Source organism: Durio zibethinus, chromosome 5 (genome assembly GCF_047325235.1).
Source record: "Durio zibethinus cultivar Kanyao isolate XHJ-2024 chromosome 5, ASM4732523v1, whole genome shotgun sequence".
Lineage (NCBI taxonomy): Eukaryota > Viridiplantae > Streptophyta > Magnoliopsida > Malvales > Malvaceae > Durio > Durio zibethinus.
In genome coordinates this window covers 27,857,226-27,881,485 of record NC_143166.1, presented here as the reverse complement: position 1 = coordinate 27,881,485, position 24,260 = coordinate 27,857,226, and the positions used below count along the sequence as shown (strand labels likewise).

Here is a 24,260-nt window from a genome sequence, read left to right as displayed (position 1 = left end):
GGGGGGGGAGGGATGGATTGGTAACTTACGCTGTTTTAATCTCGGCTTTCTTGGGTATTACTGTTTAGGCCAACGAACATGAGTCCAGAAAAAAAATTCTTCTTTGATCATCCAATCGGTCAGACCATTTAAACATAAATGTTTCTTGTTTGCTTCTTTTGTATGTTAAATTGTCCTTCCGTGGTAACATTTGTATTTAACCAGGTCTAAGTATTTGATTTTAGTGCGACGCAACAGCCTCTAATTGTGATATTAGCCTGGCTTGTTGCATTCAACCCAAGTTTGAGGGCCAATCTTGTGTTGTCAAGCAACATTGGTTCACAGGGTTTTTGGTCTTCTGCAGGAGTTATTTGTTCTTTGCCAGGCCGATCTTTTCATTTTTAGTGAAGTTTTGTTTACTGAATAATTGATCACTGATGCAGTTTTTGCTGCTAGAGTACAGGGAAAAAAAGGATACTTACAAGCAACTTCTGAAACTAACTGTTGAATGATATGTTTTGCGGAGAATACATGAGATTTACACTCTGAATCCATGGCTCATCTCCTTACTAATTTCTCCTCTCTCTCTCTCTTAAAAAAAAAAAAAAAAGAAATTGGGTGCTCTGTATCTGCTAGATTTCTGCATCATTGAGAAGCAAGAATGATCTGTTTATTTCAGAAAACATCTTGACATAATTGTCAGGCAGCACTCTGGTCTACCAGCAATGTTGGCTTTCTGCTCCATCAATATTTTTGTTAAAGCTTAAAGCTCGTCAGAATTTTTAATGGAGTTAATAAGTATTTCTAAGGCCCAAATGTAATTATACATACTTTATTACTTGTGATTAAGCATTGAGCATTATTTATGAAGTTTTGTCATATTTTCTCTCTTTTCCCCTTTTTCTTTTCCCTCCGTAGAAGTAAAGAAAAGCATTGCCTTAATAAAATTTTGACAAAAAAATAAGTTGTAGTTTTTTTTTTTTTTTTTACTTTATATTCCAATCATTTATAATCTATTGGCAGGCACATAGTATAAACTCCTTGCCGCCTTATCATCACAGTTTTTCGGTGAAGATGAAGGTGACTTGTGGCATAAAAACCAAGTCTTACCTAGACGGCAGGGATGTCTGTTTTCATCAACAGCATACAAGGATGATATATTCAAATTTGGCTACCCTACGATAACCAAGAAGCCCGAATGGTGGTGGAGAACTTTGTCATTTGTTCATTATTTAATAGCTTTGCAGATTTCTGATACTGGATATTTTCTCCAACCTTTCTTAGAACATTATGAGACTTTAGAAAATATGGTTTATTTTGTGCTGGGAGCCATAAATATATTATCTCCATAGTTCTGAATGATATATTGCTACTTTGGATATATTGGAATTATGAAGAACAAAGACTGGCCTCACTTCATTAGGTTCCATCTGATGACGGGCATGTTCGTTTGTTGCTGCAAACTGCTTTGCAGTTAATATGGTATACAAGTAATTTTTTCCTGCTCATACACTATAATGGCAGGTTTGGGTTGCACTTTTGGGCTGGCATATTGGATTCTGCTTTTGGTGGCAAGTATGCTCACATCCCTTTTGTTAGTGATGCCGCATATATACATACTCTGTTTAATATAGGACGTTTTCAGAGGTCAGTCATGGATCTTTCCATATTTCCATATTTCAAATAGTAAGGCTCAGGATTGCATTTATAACTACCCCATGTACTTTTGGTTTTACTTGTCTAAAATAAATGAAAGTTAAAGGTACAATTCTGTGGTAATATTTCTTGGGACAGTTTCTTTTTAAGAATTTGGGACGGTATTTGTTCTCTTGAAACAAGAAGTCGGATTTCTACAAGGGAAGTCTCAAATTTTGTGCTTCTAAATGATGGTTGACTTCGCTCTAGACATGGACAGAATTAAGACTCCAGTTGTACGGATGGATAGTTAGGTTGATTTCGGCCATTTTTTAAATTGTAGCGGTGATAAAATTAATTATTGCATTGATAAAATTAAAATTAATAATAAAATAAATATATACTTAGATATAAATACAATGATGGTAATAATCGGTCATGGATATATGTTTAGTATAAACGAAATGATGATAATAAGTTGAAGTGTGGTGAAAAAAAAAAGTTATTAAAGAGATTAGAATAAAGTATGTACCTAATGGAATTTTTAGTATATTTGAAATTTATAAAATTATTAAATTATTAAATGTTATTAAATTAGTTTTATATTAAATAATGGTTTTATTCATAAATAATTGAAAATTTTAAAAAGTTATATTTAGTTATTAATTAATTTGTTATATAATAAAATTTTATTTATATTAAATTAATACAATTATTTAAAATTTTTTAAATAAAAAAATCGATCATACACTATAACATCATAAACAAATCATTCTCAGAAGAATAAAAAAAATTTATCATCGATAATCAATTGAAGATTGGTGATTACTATTTATTCACTATAATAACATATAACACTTTTAAAATAGTTATCTACCATGATTACGAATAAACTTATCAATAATCAGTTATAGCTACAAACTAAGTGTTTTGTTATAGTTTATATTTAACAATTGCCTTTTTTAGAAACTTTGTAACTTTAAAATGCACATCTAACATTTTCTATTTAGTTTTATAGTAACTTTCTTTTGCCAATTATTTTAACAAAGTTTTGTGCACTTAACAATACTAACTTTATATTACATTATTCTAAATTCCAATTCAATTAAATATTAATTAAATAAAGTACTAAAAATTAATTTAACACATTGGGCGAAACCAAGGTTTAACACTAGTAATAATAAAAAACATGAATATTTTTTAAAAGAGAAATTTTATTTACATCTCAAAAAATACTTTTCACACTCAAATATTAAAGACATTGAAAATTCAAAATAAAAATTTTTGACTCATTGTACCTCATGTCAACCTTTTATCTACCCTTTACACTCATTCAATCATTTCTTCTTTCTTTTTCATTCTCTTCTTTCTTTATCTTTCCACCCTAAGCCCACCTCAAATTCAACATAAAAACATTAACCAAACTCTTAAATAATAAGTTTTTGATTTTTCAATCTATCCAAAACTAAATTTTAGTTGATTTGGTTGATTATTTTTATTTAAGGTTTATAATGAATATGGATATGTGATTTTTTTTTTTCGTGAAATTGTATATTATGAAAATGTATTTTTGTGAACTTTCAAAAGCTTATAAGAGTTACGAAAAGCTTTAAAAAGTTTACAAAAGTTCAATTCCGAAAGCTTTATAAGGTTGCAAAAATTTATTTTTGTAAGCTCAAAATTAAAATTAATGCTTATTTAAACTATGTTCGAATAAAAATAATAAAAATTAATTTCTATTTCATCCACACCAATTTTGTTTTTCATTTGACTATTTATTTATACAAAATAAAAATAATTGTTTTAAAGATTTCTAGTTTGTGATAGAAACTTAAAGTTTGTGATACTCAAAGGAAAGAAGCAAAATGAAAAAAGTAAAAAGGATAGTATGAGAATTAAAAATGTAATTTACTAAAAAATAAATAAGTTATTTCACGAATCAAAACTTTTGCTGAACTCATAAGTAGACTTGACAATCCGTATTTTCATGTTGTGTTTGATACTTGTAATGATAAGAATTATTAAAATTTAAACATAACACAAATTATAAAATATGTTTAAATCTTAAACATAAATGTTAGCTTTTTAGGTGAGATGATGATCCAAGAGAGAGGTGAATTAGATTTTTTTAAATTTTTCTCAAACAAATGATTTCAATATAATTGAATGGCAATTAAAACAATAAACACTTTTGTTGAAAATATAATGCAAACAATAATAGTTAATGAACCTAAAATCAAATATAAACAATAATAAATTGTAAGGAAATAGGGATAGAGAAATCAAATACAATGATTTATAGAGGTTTGGTCCTTTTTCACAAAAGCACCAACATCTTCTCTTATTGGTTGTCCATGTCAAGGCTTCAATCCACTATTCTTGAATTGAAAATACAATATATCTTTTTCTTTCTAAAGCTTAAGATAAAAATCTCTACCATTTGTAGTATTTTACCTAATCTTACTATAAAGCTCTCAAGATGATACTTCACCTCTTGTTCTCTTCCTCCCTTGTATATCCAAGGTAATTTTATAAACAATTGAACAACTTCTCTAAGGTTAAGTATTTGCTAAGTTTAAGTACAAGAAAATGATGAATGAACAATAAATATGATTTTGGATACAATAAATACAAAGATATAGACTTTAAAGCTCTAAAACTCTTGAAAGAATGAATATATGACTTGTTTGATCTTGCTTTCTTGATTCATCAACCTTCTTTATGTGTTGGAGTGGCCAATATATAGAAAAATTGAAAAACTAGCCATTGAGGTAGGTTTGGAAGAAAAAATGCCCGTTGAAAGCATGAAAAACTAGCTGTTGGAGAGTTTCTGCCCAGACCGGATTGATCACTTCCATGAGAGGATCGATTAGTTCATGTTTTAAACCAATTCATGCTTGAAAATAGCCTACTTGATTGATCCATTTATGTAGGGGATCGATTGATTAAGGAGGTGATCTACCCCTTACATAGGGTGATTGATCTCTTTTTCATGTTTTTGACCCAATGAGCTTTTTATATAAAAAATCAATCGATCCTTTTTAGAGGGGATCGATCATGTCCATACTGGGTGGTAGTATCCCATTTTGCATTCTACTTTCTAATTTGATCATATCTTGAGTTATACAAATCCAAATTATAAACCGTTTGAAGATTTAGAAATTAGACTTGAAGGGCTTTCTATCCATTAAAATTCATCACCTAATTCACTGTGTACGAATTATAATAAATTTTTAAACTTACCCCTTGTGCAGTTTTTAGATAACTGCAAAGTGTCTAGTAAAAATTCAAAATCTTTTCTTAAAAAATTTGGATTTTGATTTTGTTTAATCCATTAGAAAGTAGACTTAAAGAGCTTTTCAACCATATAAAATTCAAAGATTAAAACTTTGTAAATTAATACAGAAAAATAAAAACAAATTCAATGTTAGAAAACTTTGTTCTTGTAAAACAACTTTCTTAAATTAATCTATTTCTCAAAATCAATATTATTAAAATTGTATTAAGTCTAAAATGAATAAATTCACTTTAGAAATAATAATTGGACTTTCATTTAAGTTCAAATAAATGATCTTTAAAGATATATTTGGTTTGAGAAATATGAAATCAAGAAATATTTGTTTAAACTTTGAAAATCATATTATTTATTTAGTATCAAAATATAAAACTTAAGAACATGTAATAAATAAATCTTTTTCAAAATTTTGATCAAGTTTATTTAGCTTAATATTTTGTCATTTCAAAATAACAATCAATTTAAGGCTAACAATGAACACAATACATTATTATACATGTGATACGATAACTAACATGAATAACATTGGTAACACTAATATTTACGAATAATACTGACATACACAAATATATATTAGATACATATATCAAACATCATACCCAGTTTAAAGCATGCCAACCTACTAGCTTCATAGTATTCAAAAAAACAACAATAATGTATAAGTTACGTTTTAATAATATCATATCAATTATATAATTTTTTTTATCATTATACATATTATTTAGCACATGTATTATTTTTAATTTCAAACATATAATCTCTTATTTTAACTCTTATAATTTAAAATAATCGTATATCATAATTCATGTTATTAAGATGATCATATAATTTCTTATCATTATAATATATTATTGTATATTTATATTATTTAGATTGCTTTACTTTATCAATAATTATATTGTTGGATGTTACTTGTTATTAACAATTAAGTATATATTAGTCCTTTTAAATTATTTTTATATTTGTCCTTTTAAATTATTTTTTTAAAAAAAACTATTTTTTAGTCTTATTATAAAAAATTACAAAGAATAATATATATTGAATATGTTAAAATTTATACATTATATATATTATATATATTACTAATATAAAAAATACTTGCATATTTAAAAAATATAAAAAAAATTAATACCCATTTAATATACATTTAACAAATATTATATATATTTAAATTTTAGTATATACATTATTAATATAACAATCATAAATGTATAAATAACTATATTAGTTTTTAGTACCAAATCCAAAACGATGAATTATTAAAGATTAAAAAATAAAATAATGATATATTGTACTAATAATATTATTTATATTATATTTATGTTATTAATATAAAAAATAATTTTATAATAATTATTAAATCAGTATTATAATTAAATGTTTAAAATGATCTTTATATGATATATTGAATGACTAATTAGGTATCATAATTAAAAAATTAAAAAATTAAAAAAATATTTTATATTTATATATTTTTAATTAAAATAATATATAAAATATGTTAAATGTGTTTTTGTTTTGTATTACATGTTAAACATGTTTATATGCGAAATGTTGTCTTTAAATGTATTTTTTATGTCTCATATATATTTAGATATATTAACACATATAAAATATAAATTATATCATATCAAAATTTGTATCGACATAAATAAATTAAATATATTTTATAAATATATTATTTTTATATTATTTTTATATCATATTATTATATTATATTTAAATTTATCAAATCTTTCTAATAAGATTGAATCGTTTTTGGCATTTAATGCGATGCACTAATCTTTTGTTTAGCAAACATCAAGCCACGGCATGGTCGGACAAAATGTACCCCATCATACCGTACCGAACACTTAAATTAAAAATCCAAATCCACTCTGAAACTGTAAAATAAATCCTTTAACCTTTTTCTAAATGTTAATAATATCGTATCAGATAATATTTTAATTTTTTTAAAAAATATGATATATATTGGTATCAATTATTTTGATATATTATTTTAAAATTTTTGATTTAATATAAATATATTTATAAATATGTATAAACTTGTATATTATAATATTATTAATAAGTCACAAAATAAATATGTAATATATTCAAATCAAATAAATAAGTTAAAAAAATAAAAAATAATATCATTAATTTTTTATATTATTTTTAAATATTTAATTTGATTATATAATATTTAAATAAATATTTTTATATAAATATTAAAATAAAAATAAAGGGATGAAAAAAATTAATCGAAGTTTATGATTATTAAACTTTATATAAAAAGTACAACTATTTTTTTGAAAAAGCTGAAATGCTTATAAAGTTTGATTTGAAATAATAAAATATAAAATATAAAATTATAAATTTTGATTTAAAAAAATAAAAATAAAAAATAATGAAACTTAACTTTTAAAAATTATTTTATCAATTAATTTTATTTTTATTAAATTAAAAATAATTCAAAAATGAAAGATAAATTAAAAATTATAAAATATATTTTATAATTTTATGACAATTGAAATATGTTATTTTATCAAAATTTATTGAAATTAATCAAAATTAATAAAAAAATTTGATATTATTTTATATTAAATTTGATATAAAAATTTATTTTTAAATATATCATAATTTAATATAATTAAAATTTACTAACCGATACGACTACCGAAACTAAATTACCAACTATTCTTTCACTACATGGCCTTGTTTTTTATTTTCACTACTTGGCCTTTCTTTTATTTTTTTTATCATAAAAAATGAAAAAAGAAAATTACTGAAAAAGAAAACTGTATCAGCGACAATCACATAAGGCAGCCACCCGCTGACATGGCAAAATCAGAGCCACCGTTGTGAAGACGACCAACTATAATGAAGTTCACTTTATTACACAACACAAAACACAATCTTAAACAGAAACAACTGTTAAATGCAGCCCTACGCTCCGCTGCCCAAATCTTCACTTAAATCCACGTAAAAACAAGCATCTCTTTCCCTTTCATTTCCTATTTTTAATTCTATTTTCTTTACCCAAAACCCTTTTTCTTTTCTCTATGAATCCAATACCCTAACCTTAATTAGATCTCAGACAACTATTGCAAGGAAGATCATAAAATTTCCCGGGAAAGTAGTGATTTCTAGGGGGAGTTATTGTCCCTGGAACCGGACGGGAGCTGTAGAGTTGTGAAAGATGAGGCGGAGAGGAGTGGATTTTAGGAGACCAGTGAGGAGGAGGCTTTCCAATGTGGTATGGTGGACGATATGCGGGATTGCGGTGTTGGTTTTCATCGTGATTTTGAGCAAGGAGGGTCAGATTGAATCAAGACCCACTATTTCTAGGGTAAAGGTCAACTTTTTTTTCTTTGATTTTTTTTTCTGTAATGAAATTCTTTTCGAGATTGAAAACTCCGCTTTGTTTTTGTAATTTCTAGACCTATTTGAACAAATTTCTATTTTGGGTGACGGTTTAATTAAGTGATTGAGGTGAATTTTGGAAAATAAACTTGCTTCTTATCATTGGAACGATTAGCTGTCTCCAGTTCTGTGTATAATGCGAATGAAAATTGAGATGGCAGTTTGTGTCTGTATTTTGCTCGATCTGTTTCTTCAGTTTCTCATAGGATCTCGGACAAGTCTCAACTTTCAGAGATTTATACACTACATAATTCTAACTGTTTCGTTGGGACTTTTTTGTCAGAAAGACTTGTGTAGAATTCGTTCTTTGTTTGACTCATTACTTTGGATGGATCTGTTTAGCTAAAACGGTCTTTTTCTTTAATAGCTAAAATGGTTTTGAATGCTAATGATAATTTTGGCCTCAAAAAAGAAGTTAGTTTGGCATGTCAATTATCATCTATGCATGCTAAAGCCGATCATTTATATTTAATCTGTTTTGGTCTAGGACTAAGTAATAGTTCGACACTGTCATATAGGACAAACTTTGGAAAGTAGAAATCTAAATTGGAGAAAGTTTAGTGCAACTTTGATTGCTGTACAAGGACTGAGTAATTGAGCTTGTAAGGATGTTGAATGGTAACTTCAGGCTTCTAAAATGTTAAGTGATTGTAGGTTGGTCTTATGATTTGGTGGCTTATGCGTCTCTGTTCTTGAAAACATGCCTTGAACAACATATGGGTGTTTTAAACGAAGAGGGTCATGTAATGGTCTGATAACATATTTTGTTTTCAGGAATAGCTTGGAGGTTTAATCACCTCATCTCCACAGGAACATATGGCTTGTTTCCATTTACATAAAATATGTGGTTTAGAAGAGTTATGCATGTTAATTATTTGCAGTTGAGGGGAAATAGTCCTTTATATTGTTTGTATAGCAGCTGAGTGATCATATTAGGATCATTCTTCTTTAGTAAAGAGGATTACTCTTTCGCCTCCTTTTATACGTTAGTGGTTTTCGGCATCTTTTGAAGCTTTAGGACAGAAAGAGGAGAAAGAGGTGTTTGAGACCAATATATCATAACTTTTAGGGAAATGAATTGATCCTTAATATGAGAAAGAGAAAAAGTGGTTAAACAAAAGCAATGCTTATCAGCAATGCTGTGCTTCTGTCATGCTCCCATTTGCTTTGTGCTACAGGCTATCAGGATATAGAAGTACAAAGCACATGATCATGAGATTGGGAATGGATAACTGTTACTTTCAAGAAGCATGGTTCTCTATATAAGCAGAAGATCTGGAATTCATGTTGACGTTAAGCAACAATTTTAAAGATATTTTTGATCCTGTAAAGAAGTAAGAGTGTTAATGTTTAACATGCAGTGGCAACATTGATGGGGACAGGCCATTCAAGATGAGATAGTCAAATGCTGGATATGCCAAGTTGCATAATGATGCAAGTTTATTTTCCTAAATTCACCTCAAATCCTATGACTAGATAAGATTGTTAAGATGCCTATGTTCTCAAGTGGCACTAATTCCATTTATAGTCATATTTTTAAAAAGAAGTATAAATTCTCTTTTGTTCCCCACCATTCAACCTTCAACTTTTATCTTTGTGACGTTCTCAAAATACGTGTTTGTATTCTTTGTTTGCAGAGACCTTACTGGCATGACAGAATTATGGAAGGTCTAAACATCACTGATGAAATGTTAAGCCCCAACTCTGTCACTAGGCAACTTAGTGACCAAATTTCTCTTGCGAAGGCTTTTGTCGTGATAGCCAAAGAAAGCAACAATCTCCAACTTGCTTGGGAATTAAGTGCCCAGATCCGTAATTCACAGGCTCTTCTGTCAAATGCTGCCACTAGACGAACTCCTTTGACAGTTGGAGAATCTGAGACTGCAGTTCGTGATATGGCACTTTTGCTCTACCAAGCCCAGCAACTCCACTATGACAGTGCAACAATGATCATGAGATTGAAAGCCAAAATCCAAGCTCTTGAAGAACAGATGAGTTCGGTAAGTGAGAAAAGTTCGAAGTATGGACAAATAGCTGCTGAAGAAGTTCCCAAAAGTCTATATTGTCTCGGTGTTCAGATGACTACTGAATGGTTTGGAAACCCAAATTTACAAAGGAAACTCAGGGAAAGAAAGCAATTGGAAGCAAAACTTAAAGATAACAGTATGTATCATTTCTGTGTCTTCTCTGATAACATCCTTGCAAGTTCTGTGGTGGTTAACTCAACAGCTTTAAATTCCAAAAATCCAGATAAGGTTGTCTTTCATCTTGTAACTGATGAAATAAACTATTCTGCGATGAAGGCCTGGTTTACTATGAACAGTTTTCGGGGAGTAACTGTTGAGGTTCAGAAGTTTGAGGACTTCAAGTGGCTGAATGCTTCTTATGTTCCTGTTCTTAAGCAGCTCCAAGATTCTGAGACTCAGAGTTATTACTTTTCCGGCCATAATGATGATGGTCGGACTCCAATCAAGTTCCGAAATCCTAAGTACCTCTCAATTCTTAATCATTTGAGGTTTTATCTTCCTGAAGTTTTTCCAGCACTAAAGAAGGTGGTATTTCTTGATGATGACATTGTGGTTCAGAAGGATTTGTCTGGTCTATTTTCCATTGATTTGAATGGCAATGTTAATGGAGCGGTTGAGACATGCATGGAGACATTTCACAGATATCACAAGTACCTGAATTACTCTCACCCTCTTATAAGAGCACATTTTGATCCTGATGCATGTGGTTGGGCATTTGGGATGAATGTTTTTGATTTGGTTGAGTGGAGGAAGAGGAATGTGACTGGCATCTATCACTATTGGCAAGAAAGGAATGTGGACCGGACATTGTGGAAACTTGGGACACTGCCACCTGGACTGCTTACATTCTATGGACTGACAGAGGCATTGGATCCCTCATGGCATGTTCTGGGGCTGGGCTATACAAATGTTGATTCCCAGTTGATAGAGAAAGGGGCTGTTCTACACTTCAATGGAAATTCAAAGCCGTGGTTGAAAATAGGGATAGAGAAATACAAGCCCCTTTGGGAGAAATATGTTGATTATTCTCACCCTCTATTGCAACAGTGCAATTTTCATTGATAAATTGCCATGGAAATCTGGAGTCTTCCAAGACAAGTTCAATGCCTTAGAAGCTTCAAATTTTGAGGTCAAGTATGCTTGTACAATTTTAAAGAGGTCAAGCATGGCTGATGGTTGTAACATGGTGTTTAATTCATTTCAACTAGCTTGTTGTAGTATAGATTGTTCATTCATATTAATTATTTAAAGACCCTTCATTAACAAAACAATTTTGGTCTACATCATTTAGGTCAAGCTGTAAACTTATACCATCGTAATCTGCAATAAATTGACCTTCTTTCCAATTTTAGGCATATGAATATCTTTGCTTCTAAGTCAGGAATCTCTAATTTAATGCATTATAATGTTGTTATTAGTTTAATCCAAGGTGTTTGCACATCATTTTAACGTTTTGATGTTATGATTATATGTCCATTGGAGAAACAGATTATGATATTATTTGGTTAGATCAATGAGATATATTATTCACACTAATTTTCAAGATAGCTGAACAGGCAACTTCTTTCTTTGATGCATGTCTTTCCTATCACATCTCACTTAGAAAGTTTAGATTCCTCTTGTTTATTGTTAAGCAAGTCCCCAAGGGTCAAGAGGGCTTAGTTGATCTATGATTTATGTTTCGTCTTTCGTTTCATTTTATTTGTTTTAATAAATAGATTGATTGGTCAATTCCTATTATTTCTTTTTTATTGATTCTTTTCTGATAGAGATGCATGGATCCATTTCCTTCTTTTTTATTGATTCCTTTCCTGTCAAGATGTATGGATCCATAAATCTTTGGTCCTCTACATGGATTAACGAAAATGTGTAATAGCTCTATTTGCATATACCGTTCTTTGATTTTTTTTTTTTTTAATTTTTTTTTGCGTATGGCATTGTCACTTCCTCTGGCAGCATCTTTTAGGACAAAACTTAATCTGAAAGTCATATTTCCACTCATACGATTTCAGGATGCCTCTAATAACCGACGGATGGCAAGAGCTTTTGAAGCCTTAAATTCCCAATTGACCTTTCTTTTTTATGTGGGGATGGCGGTTGGAATGATAAAGTGAATGACATTAATAAATGAATCATAAAATCCCGTTCATCATTATTCACCAGCGTCTTAACATTGGGTTATCCCATATCAGTTTTTCTTGCAGCCCAATCTGTTCTAATGTCATTGGTCATCAGATGGCCGCAACTGAAACTTTGCCATTGTTTAATTTGAACGACTGAAAAATAGCCGCAGCAATAGAGTAAGACAGTATGGTTGTTATTATATTATAAATAATTTATTCTCTCAGCATCCAAGTCGTTGTAGTATAGTGGTGAGTATTCCCGCCTGTCACGCGGGCGACCCGGGTTCGATCCCCGGCAGCGGCGAACACCTAAATTTTTTCTCTCGCCGCTACTTCACTCCTTACTTAAGCGGACAACCAGTGTTGTATCTCCTGGTCCGATAGAACTGTTTTCCTCCATTTTCCTCTGTTTTATTTCCGTAGATACTTATTGAATGAATCTATCCAAAAAAGTTAAAAAAAAAAAACAAAAACAAAAGGAGAGGTAATTTAGCCACATGGCAGAAGCTCCGGAATGCCGGCACGACACCAAAAATAAACGCAATAGAATCCTTGTAGAACAAAAACTCTCTGCCTTGTCTCTAATGCCCAATGGTTTTTCCAAGACTCCAACCAATGGGAAGGTCATATCAATAATTTCACATATATCCCATTCCCACGTCACTCGCCGGCCAAACTCTAATCTATTTGCCGCCACTTTCAAATGTTTGTTTTTCTTCTCCTCCATTTCCATTTCATTTCAAAAAAAAAAAATCTGAAATCTTACCCTTTCTCTCTTCAGAAATCATGAAAACCGACAATGAACCACCCACAACAGAGCAATCTCTGAAGTCGAGAAAATCCAAGTCCCGTGAGGTTAGCTCTCGCTTCCTTTCTCCTACCACATCACCGGCTCATGATTCCGGACTCCAGTCTCCAAACAAAGCTTTATCCCCTCTCCGACGCAAATCCACCTCTACTGACACGAGAAAGCATCGCAGCCTTGAAGATCCCGGCGGCTTACTTCGAGGCCTATGGCCTTCATCCACCACTACTTCCTCTTCATCATCAAACCCAAAACTTGGTACTCTTGCCGATCATCTTGGAAATGAGAGGCTAAAAGATTTTATCGAGCGAAAAAGCCATGAAAAAAGAACAAGTAAGGGATCCTTTTCACTTAATAAGCAAACAACTCATACAGAAGTCAGTAGGTTTATTGAGAATATTGAGAAAGAAAGTGCCAAAGAAAATCATGGGCCTTCTCTTGGTGGATCCATGAGGTACACAGCTAAACTGGGGTTCCCCAAAAAGTCATCATCGCCGTCAACATCATCATCTTCTTCTCCGAATATTTTACCTGGAAGATTTTCTGTTGACGAGAATGCTCTTTTTAAAAGAGCATCTTCTCAGAGGAAATCAGATTCTGAATCTGAATTAAGTGACCAATATTCAGCCTCAAATACTAACTCTCCAGCTATAACTAAAACTAATTCTTCTCTTAGTTTTAGAAAATCTGGTATAGAAGTTTCTTCCAAGTTTTTGCAAGAGGTACTATCTAAGAATAGATCGAGAGATACTACTTGGGATTCAAATATTCCTAATCCGGTGTCAGCTGATAGTTCCCCAAAGATGAATAAAAAGTTTACCATTAAAAACGCTATAAGAAGGGCTAATTCACTCACTGGACATGGTACTTCTACGTCACAATGGGCGTTGTCCCCAGGGCGGTCAGGATCACCACCAATGTCAGTTGAAAACATGGTCAAGCCAATGTCATTTTCGAGTTTGAAATCGCCAAATAGTCCTTCCAGGACCAGAGGTGTGGAGAAATTGTTGAATATGGGATTAATGGATTTGTTCAAGAGTAGGAAGTCATCTACTATGCAAGTGGGTTCGGGTGATGTGGAAAGTGTCCATCAGCTTAGATTGATCCAGAACCGTTTGATGCAGTGGCGGTATGCAAATGCTAAAGCTGATGCTGTGAATAAGAACATAACTACTCAAGTTGAGGTATGCATACACTGTGTTGTTTCTTATATGAAGAAAGAAAAAGTACTATTAAATTAGGTTTAAAGGGAAGATTAATCTTAGATTTTGGTTTAGGATAATACCGGCTAGAGACATGGAGTCAAATACTAATAACTTAGGTAACAATTGGCTTGCAAACATATCTGACCCCAAAGGCAACCAAATACACTAGAATTTGGTACATCATGTTCTGCCTATCTGAAAGGGGATTTAAAATCAGATGCTTCAATTTCTCAAACTCTCTAACTTATTAACATGAACCAATGTTGAAAAGATTGAGAAAAGTTGGTTGTTAAGAAACAGAGATAAGAATTCCACCAAAAGAAAAGAAAGATATCAAATCATTAATGTTGAAGATTGTTTATATAACCTATTAATTCTGTTTTGCGGGAAGAAATGTCTATTTAAGAACCTTTAACCATCGAACAAGCTTCAGTTCGGTGAGAGGATAGTGAGATTGGCTTACCATGCTCAGACGATGAGCAAGTAACACAAAATCGAGTGTTTAGGGACATGGATCCATTATGAACTCCCACTAAATCTGTGGGCATTCCAAACTTTTCTCAATAACTTATCTTCTTGTGATGACTACCATTAACTCAACTTTAATCTGCAACTTTTTCTTCTTTAACTAATTTGAAAGTTAGAATTACACCAGGAAAATGACTTTTGAATTCCTGACAGTCCAAACTACAAAGTTTGCAAGCTAATAACTAACCCTTTAATGATTTTTCAGAACTATCTGTTATATGGATGGAATAGTCTTATGAAGCTCCAATATTCAGTGCTGCAAAAGAAATTAAAGCTTCAGAAGGAAAAGCTTGAGATCAAGATGGACTTTATACTTCAATCTCAAGTCAGTGCAAGCTAGACCGTCTTTATCATACTTACTAGAATGTTTACTTAGTTATGCTGTTCATGGACTATGTCAATTGATTTGGTTATTATATCTGCAGATGAAGGCATTGGAATCTTGGGCCGATATGGAAAGACAGCACCTATCAGCTATTTCCATGACTAAAGAATGTTTGCATTCTGTTGTTTGCAAAGTGCCTCTTATAGAAGGAGCTAAGGTAGACAAATAACTTCCAACAGTTGCTTTTAATTGTTGATTAGCTATACAAATCAGTTTTAGTGACAAAAATTAGGCATGCAGTTAGATGCAAAATCAGCTTCATTGGCAGTTCGACATGCATTTGATCTCACTGCTTCCATCAAGTTAATGCTAACTGCTTTCTCACCAGGGGTATGAAAATTTTCAAATATTATACTAAACCAGTATTCTCCGTAGTTTCTATATGGTCCTTACCTGGCAGATGTTATCTCAGACTGAGAAGACTGCGTTGTTACTTTCGGAATTAGCAGAGGTGGTTGCACAAGAAAAGCTACTGCTAGAGGAGTGCCTTGAACTGTTCAGGATGATATCTATCCTAGAGGTAAAATTGATTAGGTGATATTTTGTAGCTTCATATCATTTATATGAATTGATATTGAATCATCAAACTAATTACGTTAAGACTCCAAGTCGTATGGCTTCTCTTTATAGCATTAAAAGTTAGAAAAGTAATTTCTTTGTATAAATGTGTAATATACAGGGTCACATACCAGTGAAAGTTACAAGTCTTTTGCATTTATAGCTATATATTTTAAAGCATCCAATTGACAATAAATGAAGAGGCCTATAGGAAACTTAATATTTAACCGATGTGGGATAACACCACTTTAACATATATTTTTTTGCAGACTGTGCTTTTTTCAGAAATCAAATATGATTTTTGTCTGATGCTTAATCTGGCAGATTCAGGACAGGAGCTTAATGTGCTATGTTATTCAACTAAATTCACAGCAAAGACAGATGCAGCAGCAGCAGCAACAACAAGAACAAGAAGAAATATTTCCATGACTCCTTCATTCATGCATCTGCCAATAGGGAAAAAAAAAGAACACTACACATGGACTGAAAAGAAGTCTCTGGTGATGGTTGTGCACTATGGCAACGATATCACCAGATGAAATGTTGCAATATCTGGTTATACAAAATTCGAGGCCTGATTTACTAGGAGATGATTTAAATTAGATCATATGTGCTTAAATTTGGGAAGAGAAAACTCCAATATTCGACTATGATCTCATGTTCCTTCGTAGGATAACCTCTTCAATGATGCACATATACAATTTTCACTCACTAATAATATTTCATGAGAATAGCACTAGTGTGTTTCATATCCGCTTTATACCAATGAAAAGTTACCACAACAAGTGTACTCCGTTCTGTTTAGAGTAGGGAAGAAAAGGAATGACCGGGTATAACCTTTTTGGATAAGTTTGATGTTTCTTCTACACTTGTATTTTATATTCTTCGGAGTTAGGAGGGCAAACAACTTTGACAATGCCAACAAAGAATGAAGACACCGAACATATAGCCAATTACTAATAATTGGAGCTCGAATGGACACAGATGTTGAGCATGTCTTGAAACGGGTCAAAGTCATAAAGGGGAAACTTGAAGCACTTGATAGTCAAGCTTTTACTTTGATTTTGAGTTTGTTGTTTTTACAAAGGGTGAAAATTGATTCTTCATAGCTTCTCAGAGCAGAGATACAGGACAAGGATTGATTTAGTGATTATAGTCATAAGACTTGTTCTTCCTTTTTGTGATCGTGGGATTTCTTCTGATTGTCAGATCATTCCACTCTGCTTTATTTTTGGTCTTCCCATTTTGTAGTAATTGTTTTGTTGCTCTATATATGGACAAACCAAATCCAAATTATTGGGTGATAAAATTATTGCACTGAGGAATGATCTAATTCTTAATCTAAAAGATAAGAAAGTTTTATTATCATGAGAAAATGATTTTCAATATTATTTTTTAATTAATTTATCCTAAAAAAATAATTAACATTATCTTAATCAATAAAATTTTAAAAGACTAGTTTTTTCAATCACTTCTTTTAAAAAATTATAAATTATAAATTAATATTAACTAATAAAATAATGAATTTATTTAATAATTTTTTGAAATTATTTTTATCAAAATTGATTTATTCTTTGTATTTTTTATAAAATAACTTTTAATTATTTTATAAATTATTGATTCAATAAATATTAAATATTTTGTTTTTTAAAGATTATTTTGGATTTTTTTATATAATTTATTTTTTCATGTAATATCAAATACAATGATTTAAGAGCATAAATTATTTATAATATTACATTAAACATGTTAATTTAAGATTATTGATAATCAAATCACTTTGATAATATTATCACCATAGTATTGTATTAAACATGTTAATATAAGATTATTGGTAATTAAATCACTTTAATAATCATATCACCATAGTAATTATATCATGATGATTTTGAAAATGATACTAAATATTATCTAAGTAATTTTTTTTTTACTTAGATATGTTTTGGGCCAAAAATTAAGTGGATTAATTTAAGAAAAATTAGATTTATTTAGAAAAGTCAAATTTTGATTTAGAGTTCTATAATAATAAAATTAACTTTTAAAAAATTTCATTTAAATAAACACTTTATAATCCGCTAAATAAAAGCATATGAGTTTTTTAATTTAAAAATTGATGCATCAACTTCCCATGCTTACAAAAAGTTTACCCAAATCAAATATTAATTGAATAAAACAGTAAAGTGCTAACGCACCGTTTTGGATGTTTCACCAGGGAATGATTGACTAATCAAACGATGTCGTTTAAATTCCATTCCTCCATACAAAATCCGATTATCCCATTTCTGTTGCAAAGCATCGTCGATTCACTTGTGCTTGCTCCTCTTTAAAGAAATAACCCTACGCATAGAAAGAAAAGTAAAAGCAAAAGCAACTATCCAGATGGCTACTTTGGCGGCGGTTGCAGCTCGTAGAGCAGCGAGTCTAGCTCGAACACCCGCTCCGTCTCAAGCCGCTTCTCTCGTTCCTCGCCGTGGTCTTGCCGCCGCCGCAGGTAATCTCCATGTGCCCTTTTTTTTTTTTGCATTTTAAATTTATATTATATTCAATAAATGTAAAATTTGTCTCCCGATTTACTTCAATTTAAATCTCATTTACCTCAGATCATAGTTGAAACTAAAGGATCTTAGAAGTTAAAAACTTGCTTCCTTTGCAGATCACCATGGACCTCCAAAGGTTAATATTTGGCAAGACCCAATGAATCCATCTAAGTGGAAAGAAGAACATGTCAGTTTGTTTCTTTTCATGCTTTATATTTCAGTTTTTCCCTTCATTTTCATATCCTAGTTCCGATTTTTTTTTTCTTTTTCCTGTTGTTTTGCTTTGCAGATTGAGAAGTTGGGCTATTGTTGGTTTAGTTTTATATACATAATCTAAGTCCTCTCGATTGTCAATGCTACATTTCATTTACTTGTAGTTAAAATTTTGTTGAGTTTGAGCAGCTATTACATTACATCATACAATCTGATTTTTTCTTTATTTCTACTCAATATGCTATTATGAACAAGTTCATAGGCTCTGCTTCTGAATCAGTGTAGTATATATTGGTGAGAAAGCAAATTTGGCGGAAATTAGAGAAGGCATAAATGTGGAAACTGTATTGACATTTTTGTATGATTGTGCAGTTTGTTATCGTCTCTTTAACTGGTTGGGGTCTGCTTGTCTTTGGTGGATACAAGTACTTCACTGGAGGCAAGGGCAAGAAGGAAGAGGTACTTTTGTACTCTGAACTTGCCATTAGATTGGAATCTCTGCAATTTCTTCTTTCCATTTTTCATGATATGATGGAAGTCAAGAATGGCGGACTGGAGTGTCTATCAAAATTTCCTTTTCCACAGAATGCCTTAGGTCAATGTTTGTTGTGGCTTCTCTGTTGAGTCGAGCATATATCCCATTTTGTTGGAGATGTATCTACTTTCTACCTTCTAATTTACTGTTGTTTAATATTTTACACGTTTTATATGGCCAAAAGTTTATTTAATGCTAAATTTTACAACGATAAATCGTTTAAGGTCATTCTATCACACAAATTCTCAGTTCACTCAATCACCATGCCATGAATATTATTAGCTGCAGTGAATATCCAGATCCTTAAATTAGAGCCATCAGGATAATTTATACTTTATGGTTGAAAAACCATTTGAAGTTTTCCATACTTTATGAGCTTATGTTTATGTTTTGGAGTTGAAGTGCAATTGCTGTCCACTGTCGTTCATCTCCTTGTTGATGCTATTTACCGGGATAACCCTATTTAGTTGAGCATCTAACAAGGAATTCATGATATGGGTGCTTAACAATTTCTAAAAGCATGAAGGGATGCCTGAATATGAAATCAGAGTTTACATTATTGGTTTATTGCTGTATATTTACTGTCGGTTCTTCCCTCATTTTAACTTTTGTTTTGTTGCAGAACGAGGTGGAAACAGCTCAGTAATGATGTTGGAGCTTTTATTTTTTTAGAATATTCCAAGTAATAAGGTGTGGCTGGTACTTTCATGTCCTTGGATATTGTTTTTTCTTCTGTTGGCAAATTATTCTGTTTTACTCTTCATAATTTCTTTTTCCCTTGGAGAATGATGAGTGAGTAAACTTGGAGGTCAGTTCGTTATCAGTGAAACACACAGCCTGTTTCATTGGCCTGTCCTGTCAATGATGGGATGTAACAATTGTTAAGACCCAAAATCTCTTGATGGGTATGCTATAGATGTTTAAGGAATAGTAAGCAATATTACCAGTATGAGAAGCCAGGTCGGGAATCTGTCAAGATTTTTCACTAGTTCATCTTTCATGAGTTAATTTATCATTATTTTTTTTCAAAAAGAATTTTCCATTTAAATTTGTTTTAGACAAGACTAACTGGAGCATTAGAGATCCATTTTGTCATGGATTTGGAGAAAAATGTAGAGAATATTGGGTATTTATTTACAAGCATCCTGCATAATTTCTTTCCGATATCATATCATCTTGTGGTTCTACACTGAGCTAATTCAACATTTTTATTTTCAGATTTTCGAACCAAAATATTGGCAATGATAGAATTTAGTGATTTCCATTAATTCTAAACATGATTTTACTTTTAAAAGATAGGACAATTAGTTACCGATCTAAGAGCAAGAAGGCTGTTTAAAAAGCTCCACAACTAGGACGCAACACTTAAAAACACTTATTTTTTAATTAAAACTCGGCCTCATCTGTTAACCCTTCTTTATCTTCCGTTTCCCCTTTTTTATCTTCCGAATCAGACATAAAGTCGCTGGAAAGGTCACCATTAGCTGCTTCTGTTTCTGCTTCTTGTTTATCTGCAACCTCCATATCTTCTTCCTTTGCATCTCTGTCAGTGGAGTTAAGTTCAGCTTTTTTCTCCAGTTCCTTGACGTCTCTACTGTTCATATTCTGTTTGATGTCGGCTGCTTCAACTTTCAGCTGCTTGGCATCATGTGTATAATTACTGGCTTCTCTATTGACACCTGTGTTCTCTGTTACTACTCGTGCCAGTAAGTTATCGTGGGTTCTAGACGTTGCAACCTCATAATTTGTCTCCGCACTCATTTTTCTGTGTTTCTTCATAACTTCAGTGTGTTCAGAATTCTGATGCTTGAACAAATTAGCTTTTGTATGATCTATTTCCTTCCTCAGACCTGTTTCTGTTTCTTCTCTTTCTGCTTTCCCCTCTTCAGAAATTGCTCTATCTTCCCTGCATTTTACAGCATCTTTATGTTCTGCTGAGAATCTTCTACTTCTCATGTTTTCCAATCCTCCGTCTATTTAGGAATTTACATTCCTCTTTAGGATCCTTTTCCTAGCCAGAACTCTCCCATCTTTTCCTCTTTGTTTTCCTTAAACAACCGAATATCCCTGGCAATCTTGAAATTCTAGAATTCTCATCTATTTCCAGTTTCTTCCCACCTTCGAGAGTTCGTTGGAGCTTTTGACTCTCACCTTCCTGTTTGCGATTTTTAAGTTTTTCAAGCTGCTCTGCACTGAAGCTACTCTTCTTTTCTTGTTCATTCATGTCATCAATTGTATCAGTAGCATTTGCATGATTCTTTTCCTCATCTATTTTAGAAGTACCTGTATGTTTAGAATATTCGTTTTCCATATCTCTTGCGGCTTCTTCATTTCTGGCATTTTCTCCCAGTTTCTGCAGTTGTCCTCCTCCTGTCATGTCCATTGTAAAAGTAGTCTCACCCTTTTTTTCACTTCCATCTTCAACCCCTTCTCTGTTGTCTTCCTTTTGAGAAAAAATGGATTTAGTCTTATCATTTCCATCCTGATCTTTTGATGAATTATCACCGCCCTTATATGAAGATTCATGTCCTCGCCCACCCACCTCACGCCTGAACTCTGTCTTTTCCTTTTGTTCCACACTTCCCATAACTGTTACATTTACTGGCGGATTTGATGGGTCATCAGTACTCACTGACAAAACTCTAATGGAGGATTTAAGACGGTGCTTCAAGTCCTCAATTTCAGCCTCCTTTTGCTTCAAAGTCGCTGTTAGAGCTACCACCTGAGGATTTTCATTTCCTGAATCCCCGTCTTTATCTCGTAGCAGTTTGATCTCGTTTTGCTTCTCGTCCATTTCAGACTCCATAGTCTTTGGCTCATCTTTAAAAGAATCAATTGTTGATTGCATTTCCAAGAGCCTGCGATCAAGCTCCATTTTTTGGTTTCAAAGGAGTATATCTTTGCTTTCGTCGCTTCAGCTTTCCTTTTCATTTCTTTGGTGCATTCTCTTTCCTTCTGCAATTGAAAATTAAGAATATATAACTGTGTTAACGTTTAGAACTTTAAAAGTGTCGAAAACATCTCTTATTGAATTTAACATCAAATGTCATCCACTGTTCAGCTTTCTCTTTCTATGTGTATGCGCATCTCCATGCTTATGTATATGCCAACAGAAAGCTCAAAGAAACAAAGGTCCAGGCAAAAGGCAAGGAAGGACATATGTAGGTAAATCAACTGTGATAGTCAAAGTCCAGCGTTACCCCAGAAGATGACACTGTAGCAACATAAGCAAAGAAACAACTATGCATCTCACTAAAATGTGAAAATAATGTCAAACTATCATAAAGGTAGAGGAGTTTGCTCTATAAAGACGCAACATTGGCGATGAACGATGCATGTTGAAGAACATTAAGAGCCCATGTGATTCCTCATTCCCACAATTTCAAGCGTTCCAACTCTCAAGAATTATAATTATCAAATGCATCAATTTTCACAGTGATTATATTTTAACTTGGCTATAGTACTCATGGTGATCATTTTCATGCATCATTGACTACATATTGCCTTGATGGTTTCGGAATGCACAAGATATTATGTTTCTTACTATACATTGTAAATCAAGAGATTTCCACCGCGACTTCCAGAAAGTAATTTTTTATTTTCATTTTAAAATGGATTGATTTTACCCATTTTTTCCCTTTAAAAACATAAAAAGAAAAAACGAAAATCCAAAGTTACCCTCTTGGTCTTGGATCGTCAAACTAAAAAAAGTGAAAAGTAAAACTAAACAAGAATGAATGCATGATGTTTCTGATTTGTCATTGAAAGAGACTGATGCGTAAAAAGTAACATTGCATGATGATGGAGAGAGAAAGAGAAGAACCTGCAACAGCAGCTGAAAAGAAATGAGCTGACGGCTTTTCTCTTCGAAAAGGAGGTTGAAGATACGTCTCTCTCTGAGCTTGTGAAGCGCCATAACACCAATCAATGCAGCCCCAAATGCCAAAAGTAGCATCAACCCATATGGTCTTCCCCTGTGCCCGTTTCCATTTCCTTTGCGAGAAATTAATCCTCCTCTCATTGCCATCTCTCCTTTCTCTCTCCCCATCTACTTGGCGAAGGAAAAGAAACAATAAAGAGTCAGTCTCTCTTTTTGTGAACTAAGACGTTTAAAAGGAGAACTGGGTTTAGTCGTTGTTTGTCATGTAAATATACCACTCACCGCAGGAGCGGAGTAAACAAGGTTGGCTGTAGAAGCGTGGGACTGTTTCCAGGCGCTCATTCTGGAGACTTAGCATTCTTTTTAAACTTCAATTTCCGCTATTGTTTTACCAAAACACCCTCCATCGTTGTTGAAACTGGAAGCCAATTGCCAGGTTTCGAGTTAAAGATTCTCTTCTGCCAGTTAGTCACACCATGCCACATATAGTCTTGCATAATTCGCAAAAACAAATTGTGTATTGCCAATATAGCCCTTGTCTTTCACTGTAACTACAAAAGAAAAACCCCAAACAAAGGTACATTAATTATTAGCTTTAAAATTCTCATAATAACTTTATATTTGAGAAAGCAATGTAGTGCAGGTTAAGTTATTGAATCATTTAATTATACCCAAATGCAAAATTCTACTTAATTATATGTAAATCTTTATTTTGTTTGCAGTATGAAGACAAAAGAAGATTAAAATATTAAAAATATTCTTAAATTTTATAATTTTATTTAAATAAATTTTTATATTTTTATTACATCGAAATAAATTATTTTATTTCATATCAAATAAATTTTTATTTTAAATTAACTACTGCAACATTTTTTAGTTCTTTTTAATTATGTAATTGTTGACATTTTATATAAAGAAAAATTTTATTTCAAGTATTTATGATTATAAAAAATTTATGTTTTACATGCATTATGTATAAGGGTCATATTAAAAATTTATTTAAATATAAATTAAAAATTAAAAATTTATTTGAATACTAATTAAAAGATGAAAATTCATTTAGATGCCACGGAGATTTATTTAAGTAAAATAATAAAAATTTAAAGATTTTTTTATTATTTTAACCATAAAAATTAAAAAAAAAAAAAAA

General features: G+C 31.6%; 3 protein-coding genes, 1 non-coding gene and 2 pseudogenes across 6 annotated transcripts; 5 read left to right on the top strand and 1 right to left on the bottom strand.

Moving 5' to 3' along the window:
* Positions 1-12: 12 nt before the first annotated feature.
* LOC111281603 (protein TIC 20-IV, chloroplastic pseudogene) lies at positions 13-1,666 on the top strand (annotated as a pseudogene).
* Positions 1,667-7,797: 6,131 nt separating this feature from the next.
* Positions 7,798-11,696, top strand: LOC111282905 (putative galacturonosyltransferase 10). 2 transcript variants are annotated; one of them, XM_022871193.2, is made up of 2 exons: positions 7,798-8,240; positions 9,952-11,696. In XM_022871193.2, exons 1-2 carry the CDS (start codon positions 8,091-8,093, stop codon positions 11,401-11,403), a joined length of 1,602 nt encoding a protein of 533 aa, XP_022726928.2. In that variant the 5' UTR covers positions 7,798-8,090; the 3' UTR covers positions 11,404-11,696. The 2 variants fall into 2 exon arrangements, with proteins under 2 accessions (XP_022726928.2, XP_089617052.1); XM_089760926.1 differs by having other exon boundaries at positions 7,798-8,246.
* Positions 11,697-11,818: 122 nt separating this feature from the next.
* Positions 11,819-15,680, top strand: LOC111282785 (QWRF motif-containing protein 3-like). Its single transcript, XM_089760930.1, has 3 exons — positions 11,819-14,453; positions 15,208-15,327; positions 15,428-15,680. The coding sequence occupies exons 1-3, from the start codon at positions 13,251-13,253 to the stop codon at positions 15,554-15,556; spliced, it is 1,452 nt and encodes a 483-aa protein (XP_089617056.1). The 5' UTR covers positions 11,819-13,250; the 3' UTR covers positions 15,557-15,680.
* TRNAD-GUC (transfer RNA aspartic acid (anticodon GUC)) lies at positions 12,697-12,768 on the top strand. The gene has a single exon. It is a non-coding gene; the product is annotated as a tRNA-Asp (tRNA).
* Positions 15,681-18,228: 2,548 nt separating the features above from the next.
* LOC111282885 (uncharacterized) lies at positions 18,229-20,179 on the top strand. The gene is made up of 4 exons (XM_022871170.2): positions 18,229-18,436; positions 18,599-18,669; positions 19,068-19,154; positions 19,853-20,179. Exons 1-4 carry the CDS (start codon positions 18,325-18,327, stop codon positions 19,874-19,876), a joined length of 294 nt encoding a protein of 97 aa, XP_022726905.1. The 5' UTR covers positions 18,229-18,324; the 3' UTR covers positions 19,877-20,179.
* Positions 20,180-20,611: 432 nt separating this feature from the next.
* Positions 20,612-23,423, bottom strand: LOC111282887 (uncharacterized; annotated as a pseudogene). The gene is made up of 2 exons (XR_016342224.1): positions 23,054-23,423; positions 20,612-22,185 (listed from the first exon to the last, which is right to left on the bottom strand). The product of XR_016342224.1 is annotated as an uncharacterized LOC111282887 (transcript).
* Positions 23,424-24,260: the final 837 nt, after the last annotated feature.

Excerpts from the sequence above, each read along its gene's own strand:
- LOC111282905 (XM_089760926.1), top strand. The coding sequence starts at position 8,091 with ATGAGGCGGAGAGGAGTGGATTTTAGGAGACCAGTGAGGAGGAGGCTT. Across the intron at positions 8,247-9,951 it reads CCACTATTTCTAGGGTAAAG|AGACCTTACTGGCATGACAG; the intron begins GTCAACTTTTTT and ends CTTTGTTTGCAG.
- LOC111282785 (XM_089760930.1), top strand. The coding sequence starts at position 13,251 with ATGAAAACCGACAATGAACCACCCACAACAGAGCAATCTCTGAAGTCG. Across the intron at positions 14,454-15,207 it reads ACATAACTACTCAAGTTGAG|AACTATCTGTTATATGGATG; the intron begins GTATGCATACAC and ends ATGATTTTTCAG. Across the intron at positions 15,328-15,427 it reads ACTTTATACTTCAATCTCAA|ATGAAGGCATTGGAATCTTG; the intron begins GTCAGTGCAAGC and ends TTATATCTGCAG.
- LOC111282885 (XM_022871170.2), top strand. The coding sequence starts at position 18,325 with ATGGCTACTTTGGCGGCGGTTGCAGCTCGTAGAGCAGCGAGTCTAGCT. Across the intron at positions 18,437-18,598 it reads TGGTCTTGCCGCCGCCGCAG|ATCACCATGGACCTCCAAAG; the intron begins GTAATCTCCATG and ends CTTCCTTTGCAG. Across the intron at positions 18,670-19,067 it reads CTAAGTGGAAAGAAGAACAT|TTTGTTATCGTCTCTTTAAC; the intron begins GTCAGTTTGTTT and ends ATGATTGTGCAG.